Source organism: Orycteropus afer, unplaced genomic scaffold (assembly GCF_000298275.1).
Source record: "Orycteropus afer afer isolate SDZICR_OR568_19922 unplaced genomic scaffold, OryAfe1.0 scaffold00547, whole genome shotgun sequence".
Lineage (NCBI taxonomy): Eukaryota > Metazoa > Chordata > Mammalia > Tubulidentata > Orycteropodidae > Orycteropus > Orycteropus afer.
In genome coordinates, this window is record NW_006922134.1 from 651,253 (window position 1) to 667,408 (window position 16,156).

General features: G+C 37.9%; 1 protein-coding gene across 1 annotated transcript in view; it reads right to left on the reverse strand.

Moving 5' to 3' along the window:
* Positions 1-1,552: 1,552 nt before the first annotated feature.
* BMPR1A (bone morphogenetic protein receptor type 1A) overlaps positions 1,553-16,156 on the reverse strand; it is an 83,408-nt gene continuing 68,804 nt past the window's right edge. Inside the window, exons 6-10 of the mRNA XM_007955932.1 lie at positions 8,270-8,462; positions 6,518-6,815; positions 3,534-3,709; positions 1,766-1,896; positions 1,553-1,678 (exon numbers count right to left, since the gene is read on the reverse strand). Coding sequence (XP_007954123.1) covers positions 1,553-1,678; positions 1,766-1,896; positions 3,534-3,709; positions 6,518-6,815; positions 8,270-8,462 — 924 coding nt within the window. The remainder of the gene's footprint in view (positions 1,679-1,765; positions 1,897-3,533; positions 3,710-6,517; positions 6,816-8,269; positions 8,463-16,156) is intronic.

The window sequence follows — 16,156 nt, forward strand, 5'->3', positions numbered from 1 at the left end:
TTTTCACTCAAAGAAAACTGACTTGACGCCCCCATGAGCTGTTTTTTCAGAATAGGACATATGTATAATAACTGTAAGTAAGTAAGGAATATTTCTTGGGATAACAAGGCATCTATAAAATATGTAGCATTTTATTGAATAACATCTCTAAAGTATAGATATAGATATGGAATAGATACTGATTTTTATGCCAGACTTTTCATTTTCTTTACAAGTTATGGAACAGAAATCATAAAACCAACATTTCAAATAATTTAGATGTTTAAAACTTATTTAACAGTAGTTGTTGATAAAGTTATATAAGCTCCAACATATAAATTTATAATTAGTGGTTCCTTTCATAAAGGAAAATCGAAATATTATCTTAATTAAAGATTTTTGCCTCGAGTATATCTTAACAAAACAAAATCTTGGTTTTGGTAAATTACAATGAATGCATTCATTCTGAAAATTGACATCACTCTACTTTATAACATTTTTTTCTGATGATCTTTTACTTTTTCCCTTAAGGACAGGATGTGAGATGTACATAAGCTGGTTTCTACAGTATGAATGTATGAATATGGTTGTAATGGAGCAGGAGTTTCACAAATAAAGCACATTACACACAAAATATAAATAACTTTCTTTTCAAAGTTACTGAGAATTTAAAGGAATACAGGATATGGTTATAGGCACTTACATTGCTATCATATGTAATTCACTTCAATAAGAAGTACTTTTTCCTTAGAAGGTTCATGGCATCTTAAGTTCCAATTTTGGAAAGGATGTTTTCATGACATAAAAATAATTACACACAACAAACAAAACAATGGTGGTCAGGAAAACGAAGCCCAAATTTATAGACATTTCTAATTTCTTTTGACCTTTATATCAACTTTTATGTAAGAAATGCAGTTGGTGGGGAAACTGATGTCATTTGTAAGGTTTTTATGTGATTGGCCAATCTTGATCAGATATTGCATTTTTCAAGCACGAAACTACTAACCACCAATGTCTTCCTCAGCATTCATAATCTTGGTGTGCACGTTCATGGCCACACACACACACTCCATTATAAAGGCAATGACAAACTATAATAAACTAAGTGGTATCCCAAACAGATCATAATCTATAGGCTGTTTTACAAAGGTAAATACAAACAGATTACATTTTTTTCAGGTAGAGGCAGAAGTTATTATTTCTCCATCTCTGCTAAATTCATTTATCTCTTAAGGCTTTCACAGAAAGCACCATTTCATGAACAGGCAATTCAGTACCCAGACTTTGACTGGAGACTTAATAGGACTGAAGTCTTGATGCAGTTCATAAAAAAACAATTAAAAAGAAAAAGCATCAAAAACCACATTTAAAATAAAGCTGTCCATATAGAAAGATTTAAGTTTTTAGAAGTTCCCAGCCTATATTCTACAGAGTACTGAAAGGTTTAATATTAGCAGCCCATGAAGGTGTAGTGAGGAAAGAGTCTGAGAACCAAGTTAACATCCTTATTCTCCCATTCCTTGGGTGAAATAGTTCTAGTCTGGATTTTCTGCTCATGACTGTGTAAGTGTCAAATCTTTACATCTTGGGATTCAACCATCTTGGCAAGTGTTTTCTTGATTCTCAATGCTGTAAGTCTAGAGGCTGGATTGTGGGCCCAGCATTCTGACATTAGCTTCAAAACTGCTCGTAGACACTGAAGAGAAAAGAGAAGGTAGTAAGCAGGTAAACATCTGTGGCAAGACTTACTAATCACTTTCTCAGGGAGTGGAGTTCCACTTACTTCATCACTGTTCCAGCGATTAGACACAATTGGTCGCAAACGTTTGACACACACAACCTCACGCATATCTTCATAGGAAGGATCATTGGGTACCATGTTATAGTATGGCAACTGGTACTCCTCTACAATCCCTAGAAGTAAAAAATATACACTGGGCACAAAAATGATGACTGAATAAAACATATCTATTCAGCATCTTTAATGAACTATGAAATTAAACCATATTCCTACATAAAGACTTTTAAGAGTGGATGATTCACTTTCAATAGTAACTGCACTTTCATCTGTTGTTTATGTTCAATAACTTCTTCTACATCCATAAAGGTTCCCATTACAACTGCGATACATTCAATCCATAAAGGTTTTATTACCAATATCTCTTAGAAAAAAGCAAGATGAATTGCTCACTTACCCTAAATTTTTAATCTAATTATTTTCTTACATGACTGCTCTACTAGTTTTGTTTTGCAGTATAAAGACTTCATGTGATATGCAGAAAAAAATATGGCAGGTCTGAAGATGCTCTCCTTAAAAAGGGCTGCTAGCAATATTGGCCATGGGCTAGTTATCTAGGAACTTGGTTGGTAAGCAGCTTCCCAAAGCAATGTAAAACTTTCTCAAAATGCTAAGAGTAGTTCTCTGTGTCTAAATTGTATAAACAATGTGGTTTACACAGAACACCAGCTTTACTTCTGGGATTCTGAAATCCCATGTACATGCTAGGCAGAGGATGCCTATGTGACCAGTTCCTGATAAATAGCTTGGGTGCTGAGTCTCTAATGAGTTCTCTTGGATGATAATATTTACACCACATGTTAGGAGCTCTGGTAGCATAGTGGCTAAGGCACTTGACTGCTAACCAGAAGGCTGGCAGTTCAAACCCACCAGCCACTCCTCGGAAGGAAGGTTGGGCATTCCTACTTCCGTAGTGATACTGCCTCGGAAACCCAAGGAGGGGTCGCTATGAGTCGGGGCCGACTCGATGGCAAACAACAACAACAACAAGGACTTTTGGAAGCATAAAACACCAAGAGAAAACAAATCCTTTAGCACTGAGTCAATTCTGACTCATAGTGACCCTACAGGGCAGAGGAGAACTGTCCCGTAGTGTTTCCAAGGCTGTGATCCTCACAGAAGCAGAGTGTCACATCGTTTTTTTCCAGAGAGTTGCTGGTGGGTTCAAACTGCTGACCTTTTGGTTCCCATCTGAATGCTTAACAACTGTGCCATCAAGACTCATTTTTGGAAGTGAATACCTGGTTTTCTCTGGACTCCACCCCAGGTGCTTTTTACCTTTGCTCCTTTGTTTTGTATCCTTCACTGTAATAAATCGTAACTATGAGTACAACTATATGTTGAATCCCATCAATCCTAGAAAAATCACTGAACTTAGATTAGAGGTGGTTTCACAAACTTTGGACATGTTATCAGGAAGGACCAATCCCTGGAAAAGGACATCATGCTTGGTAGAAGGTCAGCAAAAAAGAGAAAGACCCTCAACAAGATGGACTGACACAGCTGGCTCCAATAATGTGCTCAGACATAGCCACAATTGTGAAGACAGTGCAGGAGCAGGCAGTGTTTTGTTCTGTTGTACACAGGATAACTGAGTTGAAACCAACTTGATGTCACTTAACATGAACAACCACAGAGGTGGTCTCAAGGATCCCTGAATCACACAACATTTAAATTACATAACTGGAGCCATTATTTTAAAAAATGATGGATATTTAAGTATAACCAGAATCACACTACCCCAAATTCCTACCTCCTGTGATACAACGACGAGCCATTTCCCAAATGATCAGGCCAAAGCTATAGATGTCAGCCATTATGTATGGCTGGAAATGGTTTTTATTCAGGCTTTCATCTAACACTTCTGGAGCCATATAGCGTTTCGTACCCACCCTGGTATTCAAGGGCACATCAACTTCATTTGTATCACTGAAATAGCAGAAAGACAACATACATGCTGAGGTCCATGTTGATACAATAGTTAATCTTACATTTTGTAAGATTCTGTAACTGTTAAGTCTCTCTCTATAGCTCTATAATCCCTTATCAGAAATCCATGGGGCCAGATGTGTTTTGAAATTCAGAATCTTTCAGATTTTAGAAAATAGGTCTGTTAAATATTATGTAACATAGGAGCTCTGGTAGCATAGTGCCTAAGGCACTTGACTGCTAACCAGAAGGCTGGCGGCTCAAATCTACCAGCCACTCCTCGGAAGGAAGGTTGGGCAATCCTACTTCCGTAGTGATACTGTCTCAGAAACCCAAGGAGGGGGGCCGACTCGACGGCACATAACAACAACAACAACATTATGTAACAGCTCCAGGAGAGTCTGGAACAGTACTCTTAATCAAACTCATTACTATGTTGGCAATAAAACACTAAGTATGAATATTCATACTAAGCTGGATAAATAAAGACAAATAAACCCCTCACATCAGGTCAGATCAGGTTTTGTCACTAAATGAGTTTGGTGTCTAAGAAAGACAACAAAACTGAATATAAGCACTAGTACAGCTGAGTATATCCCAGAAAAAAAGAATATTAAAATAAATTGAGAGTAATCATTTACTTTTATCATTCTTAGTTCTTCTGGGATTTCAAGATTGCAGGTAGGAATTGAGATTTTATAATTTGAAAATCCCATTAGGCACACAAAAATTCTCATCAAGATCAGTCCACAGTTACATTTTTATTAATTTTCCATACTGAGTTTTAGGACTGAGTCTACTTCTGCAGTATCAAGGAAAGGTTAGAAATAAAACAAATTTAAGCATTCACTTTCCCCAATTGTGTATGCTCAAAATTTTTAATAAAAAACATTTTTTTAAAAAAATATAAAACAAGTATTCAGTAAGTATTTGCTGAGTTTCTCCTATGTGCCAAGTTCTGTACTAGATATTGAGGATTCAAAAAAAAGACTTGACCTCATGCTACTTATAATTTAGCAAAAAAGACAACCATGTATGTAACAGCTAACCTTTTAAACATGGCATTCTATTCTGAGCTTTGCTATTAATTATGAATAATGGATACACATAGTTTTATTTGGCTAGCACCTTTTCCTTCTTGTTTTTGAACGGCCTACATAGAGAAAGAATTAAAGCCATGGACACAGTAGTGTCAACTAAGGAGAAATTTTGAGTGAGAAGACAACAGGGCCTTAGGCTGAGCTTTGAGGGACTCCCACATTGGTTGTTAGGTTGATAAACCTGCAAAGAGACAGAGGAGGAACATATGGAGAAGGAAAAAGAAACCAAGAGTGTTATGTCACAGAAGCAAAGAGAAGCAACTATTCAAGAAGGAGAGAATCAATATTGTTGAATGCTGCTGAGGTTAAATAAATTGACAACTAAAAATACTATTTAGGTTTATCAACATGAAGGTAGGTTGTTGCTGACCTTAGTAAGAGCTACTGCCATGGTATGATGGGGGGGGGGGGGGGAGCCAGAATGGAGTGGGTTGAGAAACAAATAGAAGGGAAAGCAATGCAATCCAGAAAGAATGTCATTCACCCACAGGAAAAAAATGACTTCAAGGAGTAAGGAAGTAAAATGAAATAGAAATCTAAGAATAAAGACAACACTGAAAAGAAGAAACAGTTGCAGCTCCAGGAAAAGTAAATGGAAAAATAAAAATTATGAGAGGAATCATTTACTTTTACCATTTTCATGTGATAAGCCCAGCCTTCATGACACAGGATTACATGTCCTATGGGTCCAATCAGACTACCAGGTCTGTTGTGAGTAATTTTCACATAATCATATCGACAATTAGTAATAAATGATATTTACTGGTTTTTTAATTTTTGGACTATATATTAGAATTGGAAGACAGGAATACTTTGTTGTTTAGGTCTCTAGTTCTAGCAGATTCTCTGAAGCAGAGATTAGTAACATGTTATATTTTCTTATACAGCATTTGATGAACATTTGCACCAAAAAACCACTACAATGATGAAAAACAACTGACCAGGTTTAGAACATAGTTAACAGCCAGGGGAAAGAAGATTTAAATGTCTCTTATTTTTATCTTACAGACAGGTACTTTTTATTTTATGGACTGAAATAAATTCTGACATGCTAAATGGCTGTTGTTTTCTATAGTTACAACATTAATAAAAGGGTTTCAATGGTTTGGTAAAACTTTGTAATTGTTTAAAATATTGACAATATCAAGTGGAATGGAGAAATGACATACTCATACCCTTTTGTGAGAATATAAATTAATGCACACTCTCTGCAAGGATAATGTACAATATACCATATATTAACATGTACATACCCTTTGTCTGATTAACACCTCTAGGAATCCATCTTAAATCACTTGTAAAAGTGCTCAAAGTTGTAATATATCTAAGGGTTTAATACACCACCAATGTTCTTTACAACATTTTTGTAATGACAGAGATAAACTAGAGATAAATTCAGTGTCTATCAATTGAGTAACAGTTGGGATAAATTATAGTACATTCATATTATAGACAACTTTGCATCTTAAAAAGAACGTGATGGTTCTATACAAATTGAAGTGGAAAGATGGCTTAAGACAATAAAAAGCAAGAAACTGAGCATTATGAATAGGATGCAATTTTTGTTAAAAAAAAAAAAAACACTGTATAACAACTATATATTTATATAAATATATAACACACAAATTTTTAGAATTATACCATCCTGAATACAAACAAGCAAATATCTTAAAGTAATTTCAAAACAGCGGGGCAAAGAGCTACTCACCTATTGAATTTAACAGCAAGGCCCAGATCAGCAATACAACAACTTCCATTTTTCTTGATGAGGATATTTTTGCTTTTTAGGTCTCGATGAGCAATTGCAGGCTTTCCTTGGGTGCCATATATTTCTGTATGGAGATGGCACAGGCCACAGGCAGCTGAATAAGCCAGCTTAAGTAGAGCTCTGGTGTCTAGTGTAGCACATTTCAGGAAGTCATAGAGAGATCCATTTTCATGGTAATCAGTAATCAAATAGAGTTGAGTCCAGGAACCTGTGCCTTTAATATCTGCTGCTATAAAACCTGCCCAATTAATGAGTTTAAAATGTTAGTTATCATCAGAGGTGGCCAAGAAGAGTAATGATGAAGATATTGAAAACAACGTAGGTAATGAAAACTTAATTTGCCTGACAAAATCTCCTAAATCTGTTGCCAAAAACTCTATGTCTACCATTAACACACAGAACTTTATACTTCTGCATTAAATTAAAAAAACTCTTAACAATAATCATGCAAATGGCAATAATATGACTAAGTATAAGATCACACTATCAGTTGCCATTGAGTCAATTCTGACTCATAGTGACCCCATGTGTATCAGAGTAGAATTCTGCTCCATAGGGCTGTTCAGTTTTTCATTGATCACCAGTTCTTTCTTCTGAGGTGCCGCTGAGTGGACTATAAGATCAGATATCATATAATAATTATCTTGGAAATGTTACCAACCTACATGATTCTCTAAGCAGGTAAAACCTTTACAAAGAAAGAATGTGGAAACGTTCTCAATTTCAAATTGGAAAATGGACATTTTAGAATAATAAAGCCAAAAATGTTCAATCAAGAATTGTTTCTAACTAAGCCAACTCCCATTTGCCCATCATATTTGCCTTTTCAGTCTGGCCTGTTGACTGGCAGGTCTACAATACTGCTACCTCTCTTCCTATCTCTTCCTCTTCTTTCCCTGCCAAAAAAGGTTACTGAATACTTATCATATTGACCCACATACTACTGATACACACAACTTCAAATTAAAGGGTAGGGAAATAGTAGTGGCAAAAAAAGGGCAGAGAGCTTGATCAGTTTATGTACCCATGTTTAGGGTCAGATCACACCTAAATTATTTTGCTACTGTGTACATGTGGGGGAAATACCTGCTACGCATAGTACAATGAAATGTATTATATGGGAGACAGGTGTTCAGCTTACAAAAGGCAAAAGGTACATCTAGTTAAAATTAGCTTAGAAACTTACATAAAGTACCTACAAAATACTTGATTTCTGTTACTATATTAAAAAAAACAATAAACTCCAATGAAGTAGTTATTTCTTTCAGTGTTTTAACTCATTGTTGTTTCTTTAGTTAAGTGGTAAATAAATTGGTTGGTTGGCATTTAAGACTGTGTTGTGTTTTAACCGTGCATTCTGCTGGGTTTCCTTTAACTAAATAGACAAACCAAAACCCAAACTCACTGCCATCGAGTCGTTTTCCCAACTCATAGTGACCCCTCTTTGGGTTTCCAAGGCAGTATCTCTATGGAAATAGATTGCCCAACCTTCCTTCCAAGGAGTGGTTGGTGGGTTTGAACCGACGCTTCTGGTTCTCAGTCAAATGGCTTAGGCAATATACCTTACTCAAATGTACGTAAGTGAATTAACATACTTTTCAAAGCCCATATGGTAGGTTTCCACCAGCATCCCTTTAACCTTGTCAGAATACACAGTTGGTTGAAATCAAATAAAATCAGATGTGTACTCACCAAGGATATTCTCATGGCGCATAAGCACAGTTTGGTAGATTTCAGTTTCTCGAAACCAGCTAGCTTCTTCAGTGGTAAAAAACACTTTGACTGCCACCTTTTCACCACGCCATTTACCCATCCACACTTCTCCATACCGGCCTTTACCAACTTGCCGAACCATCTGAATCTGTTTGGCAATAGTTCGCTGAACCTTCATAAAAGAAGTCAAAGGTTTTAACTCCTGACCAAAAGAACCCATCAAGGCTGAGAAACTGTTGTAATCATTAATTCCATGAAAAACCATGGCACATCCAACCAACTAACACACCCCACTGCCATCGAGTTGGATCCGACTCATAGCGACCCCTCCTTGGGTTTCCAAGGTGGTATCACTATGGAGGTAGACTGCCCAACCTTCCTTCTGAGGAGTGGCTGGTGGGTTTGAACCACCAGCCTTCTGGTTAGCAGTCAAGTGCCTTAGCCACTATGCCACCAGACAGCCTTCCAACCAACTAAACAACTTTAATGTTATAGTACCCCCCATAGGCCCGTAGGTAGTATACTCCCACATTCTATGCTTGGCCACATGACTTACGTCTACCAGTACAACAATAGCAAATGTGATGGAAGCAAAGACTTGTAAAGTGTTTGTGCATTGGGACTTGTCCTCTCTTGTTGTTCTCGGGAAACTTGCAACCAAAGAACAATACCATGTGAACTATCAAGCCATAGGAATGAACTATATACCATCCAAGCTGCAGCTGAGCAAGCATAGAGAAACTGTCCAACAGACACAAAGAATCATGAGAAATAATAAATGTTTGTTGCTTTAAGCCACTAAGTTTTGGGGTGGTGTGTTATACAGTAAAATCTAATGACAATTACAAAACCAACTCAATTCTGTTAAGACCGTACATGACAAAGCCCCTGCCTAACTTTCCAGCTTTATCATTTGGTATAATCTACCCATTCCAATCCCTCTCTGTTTTGTTGATGTCTTTAAAAAAATTTTTTTATTGTGATTCGAGTGAAACTTTACAGAGCAAATTTATTTTCCATACAGCAGTTCATATACATTTTGTCTCATGACACTGACTCCAATTCCCTACAATGTAATGGCTCTCTTCCCACTTCCTCCCCATAGTTATCTCTTCCCTGTGTCCTTCCCTCCCATGTACTCCCTGCCCTTCAGTTATACCATGACTGACTGCTCCAAGTAGTGTATCTACCTGATGTAAATGTTCACCCCATATGTTTGTCTATTATATGGCTGGAAGCCACAGAAGTGAGGGTTCAATTCCAGACCTGAAAGGTAGCTAGGGGCCATAGTCTCAGGGGTCTCACCAGGCTCTACCAGACAAGCAAACCTGGTCTTTTTCTTTTTTTAAAAAATGATTTTGAGTTTTAGTCCACATTGTTCTCCTACTCTATCTGCACCAACTGTTGTTGTTGTTGTTATGTGCTGTACAGTCACACCTGACTCATAGCAACCCCTCCTTGGGTTTCCGAGGCAGTATCACTACGGAGGTAGACTACCCCATCTTCCTTCCGAGGAGTGGCTGGTGGGTTTGAACCGCCAGTCTTCTAATTAGCAGTCAAGTACCTTAGGCACTACGCTACCAGAGCTCCCCCTGTACCAACTAGTTCTTTTAATCTCATGATCATATAATAGGCTGAGGATAGTATGGTCTTCCAGTCCCTTGGATTGACTGTTTCCATGTGTCTTTGGTTTTCTTCATTCTTTGCTCTGGATGAGGAGAAACCCATCATTGCATCTAAATGGCTGCTTGCAAATCAAGCTCATTCTTGTCTCAGTCTTTTTGCATTTAGAATGCTATTTCTCTCTGCTAAACATTTTCATCAGCACACACAGTTCTCAGTTGCTTTTATCAATATTAAAATATTGTACTTACATACCTATTTGATTAAAATTCTATTCCTGCTGCTCACAGAATAATTATTTATTTAGGACAGTTCCTAAAGTACAACAGGTACTTTATTAAATATTTGTTGAATAAATAAAAGATGTACATTAACAACTTTTCATTTCTAGAAGCATTAATATCATTCTAAATTTAAAAGACCACTATTGTTCCCAAAATCAAACAACATACTCTTTGGGTAAATCTGCAGCAAAAGATCTCTTTAAAGCATTAAAAAGCAAAGATGTCACTTGGAGGACTAAGGTGGACCTGACCCAAGTCATGGTATTTTCAATCATCTCCTGTGAATGTGAAAGCTGGACAATGAACAAGGAAGACTGAAGAAGAACTGATGCCTTTGAATTGTAGTGTTGGCGAAGAATACTGAAAATACCATGCACTACCAGAACAACAAATCTGTCCTGGAGGAAGTGCAGCTGGAATGTTCCTTAGAAGCCAGAATGGCCAGACATCAACTCACCTACTTTGGCCATGCTGTCAGAAGGGACTACTCCCTGGAGAAGGATATTATGATTGGGGTAAAGTAGAGGGTCGGTGAAAAAGAGGAAGACCTTCAACAAGATGGACTGACAAGTGGCTGCAACATGGGCTCAAACAGCAATGATCGTGAGGATAGCACAGGATTAGGCAGTGTTTATTCTGTTGTACACAGAGTGTACAACTCGAGTTGGAAATGATTCTACAGCACCTAACAACAACATGCTCCACACACTGGAAATACACCTTGCACGAAGCCATTTGGTCTTTGTTATAATTTTTTCTGAGCAATACCAACACTTCAAGCTAATGAATGGGGCTGACCATACCAAGAGGGAATACATACCTGGGGGCTGATGCTAAGCCTGGAAAATGGAGGCTCAAGTAGCTTCCTTGTTGGTGACCATGCATAGGAGAGGGACACGGAAGCCTCACACTGTGACCCTTCCCAGATCTCTTCCTATGCACTTCTTTGTATCCTTTTTTGTTATACTAAAAAAAGCTGTTAATATAGTTATAGTGTTTCCTATGAGCTCTGTGAGTCATTTGAGTGAATTATAGGACTCAAAGGAGTAGTGGCAGTTGGCTGGTCTGAAGTTGAGGGAGTTCTGAGCTTGTGGCTATTACTCACCGACCTAGCCCCAGGTAGACTGGGATCAGAGAAGGGCTGCATGAACAGCTGGAGTCTGAAATGAACAGGGAACATATGCTGAAATTTCCACAGGACACAGTTGGTGTGCAAAGGGGTGTTATCCATCATACAGTCTGGCATCAGAAGTGGGCGGCCTTCGTCTCCCCAAGTTATTTGTACAATATTTAAATAACTGACTTCATGAATCATTTCTTACAGAATCTTCCTAAAACTTTCTTAAACATCAGAATTTTTGGGTATATTTACATAAAAGTTTTGACAAAGTATATAGTCATGTAACCATCAAAATGGTAATTAAGATATAGAACATTTCCATTATCAAAAAGTTCCTTTTATTTCTTTGAAATCAGTATCTTCCTCACCCATCTCCACCCCTAGTATCAGTGATCTGTTTTCTGTCCTATAGCATTGCCTTTTCTACAATTATCATATCAATGGAAACTATGCCATGTAGCCTTTTGTGTCTGGCTTTTTTCACATAGCACAAAATACTTTTGAAATTCATTCTCATTGTACTTCATTCTTTTTTAAAATCACTGATCAGTATTTTACTATGTATGTACCACAATTTGTTTATTCATTTACCAGTTGATGGTTTTCTGGGTTGTTTCCAGATTATCTCTATAATGAACAATGTTGCTATGTTGTTGTTATGTGCTGTCGAGTCACCTCCAACTCATAGCAACCTTATGTACAACAGAACAAACACTGCCCAGTCCTGAGCCAGCCTCACTATTCCTACTATACCTGAGCCCATCGATGCAGTCCTGTGTCTACCCAGCTCACTGAAGGCCTTCCCTTCTTTTATTGACTCTCCACTTTACCAAGCATGACATCCTTCTCCAGAGAATGGTCTCTTCTGACAACATGACCAAAGTAGGTGAGACGAAGTCTGGCCATTAATGCTTCCAAGGAGCATTCCAGCTGCACTTCTTCCAGGACAGATTTGTTAGTCCTTCCAGCAGTCCATGGTACTTTCAGCATTCTTCACCAGCACCACAACTCAAAAGCATCAACTCTTCTTCGATCTTCTTTATTCATGGCCCAGCTCTCACGTGCGTATGAGGCTACTGAAAATACCATGGCTTGGGTTAGGCGCATCCTAGTCTTCAAGGAGATATCTTTGCTCTTCAGCACTTGAAAGAGGTCTTCTGCAACAGATTTTCCCAATGCAATATGTCTTTTGATATACTGACTGCCGCTTCCATTGGTGTTGATTATAGAATCAAGTAATATGAAGTGTTTGAAAACTTCAATCTTTCTCCATTTATCGTGATGCTGCTTACTGGTCTACTTGTGAGGATTTTTGTTTTCTTTATATTGAAGTGTAATCCATACCGCAGAGTGTAGTCTTCAATCTTCATCAGTAAGTGCTCCAAGTCATCCTCACTTTCAGCAAGCAAAGTTGTGTCATCTGTGTATCTCAGGTTGTTAATGAGGCATCCTCCTATCCTGATGCCACATTCTTCTTCATATAGTCCAGCTTCTCAGATTATTTGCTCAGCATACAAGTTGAATTAAGTATGGTGAAAGGAAACAACCCTGATGCACTCCTTTCCTGATTTTAAACCATGCAGTATCCCCTTGTTATGTTCAAATGACAAAATGGTTTACGTATAGGTCCTCATGAGTACAATTAAATGTTCTGGCTTGAATTTTGTCCTCAGTTCTTTCAGCTTGAGAAATGCCAAGTGTGTTCTTCCCTTTTGGTTTTCTAACTTCAACTCTTTGCACATTTCATCATAATAACTGATTCTGTCTTCTCAAGCTGCTCTTTGAAATCTTCTGTTTAGCTCTTTTACACCCTGTCAATTTTCCTATCTGCTTTAGCTATTCTCCATTCTAGGGCAAGTTTGAGAGTCTCTTCTGACATCCACTTTGGTCTTTTAATGACCTTTTGCTTTCTTCATGGATGATGTTCTTGATGTCATTCCACAATTTTTCTGGTTTTTGGTCACTGTTGTTCAATGCATCGAATCTACTCTTTAGATGGTCTCTAAAATTCAGGAGGGATAAAAATCAAGGTCCTATTTTGGCTCTCCTGGAATTGTTTTATTTGTCTTCAGTTTCAACTTGAACTTGCATATTAGCAGTTGATGGTCTGTTCCACAATCAGCTCCTGGTCTTGTTTTGGCTGAAGATACCGAGCTTCTCCATTGCCTCTTGCCACAGATGTACTAAATCTGATTCCTGTGTACTCCGACGGGCAAAGTCCACGTGTACAGCCACAGTTTGTGTTGTTGGTAAAAGGTATTTGCAATGAATAAATTTTTGGTCTTGCAAAATTCTATCATGTGATCTCCAGTGACATTTCTATCACGAAGACCGTATTTTCTGACTACTGGTGATTCTTCTTTGTTTCCAACTTTTGCATTCCAATCACCAGTGATAATTAACACATCTTGAGTGCATGTTCGGTTGATTTCACACTGCAGAAGTTGGTAAAAATGTCCCATTTCCTCATCTTTGCTTTTGGCAGTTGATGTGTAAATTTGAATAATAGTAATATTAACTAGTCTTCCTTGTAGGTGTATGGATATTATCCTATCACTGACAGCATTGTACTTCACGATAGATCTTGAAACATTCTTTGTGATGATGAATGCTACACCATTCCTCTTCAATCTGTCATTCTCGGCATAATAGATCTTATGGTTGTCTGATTCAAAATGGCCAAAACCGGTCCACCCCAGCTCACTAATGCCTAGCATATCGATCTTTATGTGTTCCATTTCATTTTTGACAACTTCCAATTTTCCTAGATTCATACTTCGTGCATTCCATGTTCAGATTATTAATGGATATTTGCAGCTGTTTCTTTTTATCTTGAGTTGTGCCACATCAGTAAAAGGAGATCCTGAAAGCTTTACTCCACTCACATCTTTAAGGTTGGCTCTATTCTGAGGAGGCAGCTCTTTCCTAGTCTTATTTTGAGTGCCTTCTGACCTGAAGGGCTCATCTTCTGGCACTATATCAGACAATGTTTCAGGGCTATTTTTCAGTAATATATCAGACAGTGTTTCACCACTATTCCTAAGATTTTCACTGGCCAATTCTTTGAGAAGTGGATGGCCTCTTCTTTTTTCCAAGTCTGTCTTGGGCTGGAAGCTCTGGTGAAACCTGTCTGCCATGGCTAACCCTGTTGGCACTTGAAACATTGGTAGCACAGCCTCCAGCCTCACAGCAACACGCAAGCCACCACATGATGAAAAACTGACAGACTAGTTCATCTCCCTTAGCTGTTCAAAACTGCTCCACTCCTGCTTCCTGGCCTTCCCCACCAGCTCCAGCCCACCAAAAGCTACCTGCTGCCACCTCACAGCCTTCCCTACCACTTCCAGTTCTCCATAAAGCTGTCTGCCCATGTTGCTATGAGCATCCACATTTAAGTCTTGGTGTGATCGTTTTTCATTTCTCTTGGGTAAATATTTAGCAGAAGGATTATTTTGTTGTATGGAAAGTATATGCTTAACTTCTTAATAAACTGTCAAACTTGCTTTCCAAAGAGGCTGTAGCTTTTTTTTTTTTTTTTTTTTTAAGTTAAACTGTGTTTTCGGGGAAGGTTTACACAGCAGTTTAGGTTACCATTCAACATCTTCTACACAGATTATTTATTGACAATGATTCCTATCTTCCTAATGTGTGAACATTCTCATGACCTCTGTTCTTGCTGTTCCATTTGTGCTCACCATACTAATGTATGAGATTTCCAGTTGTTCTATACCCTTGCCAGCATTTAATACAGTAAGTCTTAAATAGGCTAGAGGGTATGTAGTTGTATCTCATTATATTTAATCTGCATTTCTTTGATGAGTAATGATGGTGAGAATCTTTTCATATGCTAATTTGGCAGCGGTATAATTATTTGGGGGATGTCTTTTCAAATCTTTCGTCCATTCTTAAAAACTAAGTTGTCTTATGATGGTGAATGTTTTGTTGTTGTTGTTAGGTCCACTGAGTCAGTTCTGAATCACAGCAACCCCATGCACAGCAGAACAAAACACTGCCAAGACCTGCACCATTCTTAAAATTATTGCTATCTATGAGTCCACAGTTGTAGCCACTATGGCCAATCCATCCCAGTGAGGGTCCTCCTCCTTTTTGCTGATCCTCCACTTTACCAAACATGAGGTCCCTCTCCAGGGAGCTAGTTCCTCCTGACAACATGTCCACAGTATGTGAGACACAGTCACACTATCTTCCCTTCGAAGGAGTATTTTTGTTGTACTTTTTTCAGGACAGATTTGTCTGTTCTACTGGCAGGCAGTCCATGGTATTTTCTGTATTCTTCACCAACACATCTATTCAAAGGCATCAGCTCTTCTTTGGTCTTCCTTGTTCACAGAAAATAACATTGCATGGGTCAGTTATATCTTAGTCTTCAAAGCAATATCTTTGCTTTCTAATACTTTAAAGAGGTCTTTTCCAGACGATTTAACCAATGTATAATTATCTAAATTGGTCTTATCATTGAACTGTAAAGTACTTTATACAGTCTGTATACAAATCTTTTACCAGAGATGTTTTGCAACTATTTTATTCATCTGTGACTTGTCTTTTCAAATTCATTTTTTTTTTTTTAAAGAAAGTTCTTAATCTATAATGCTCAAGGTAGATATTTTTGTAGCAGTTGAATAACTGTTTGGTTTTAAGATTTTAGGATTTTTTTTTTTTATTTGGGTGAAGATTTACAGAGGAATTCACTTTCCATACAGCAGTTCACATATACTTTGTCTCATGTCAATGACCACAGTTTACCACAATGCAACAGCTCCCCTCCCACTTCCTCCCCATAGCTACCTATTCCTAGTGTCTGTCCCTCCCTACTCTCCT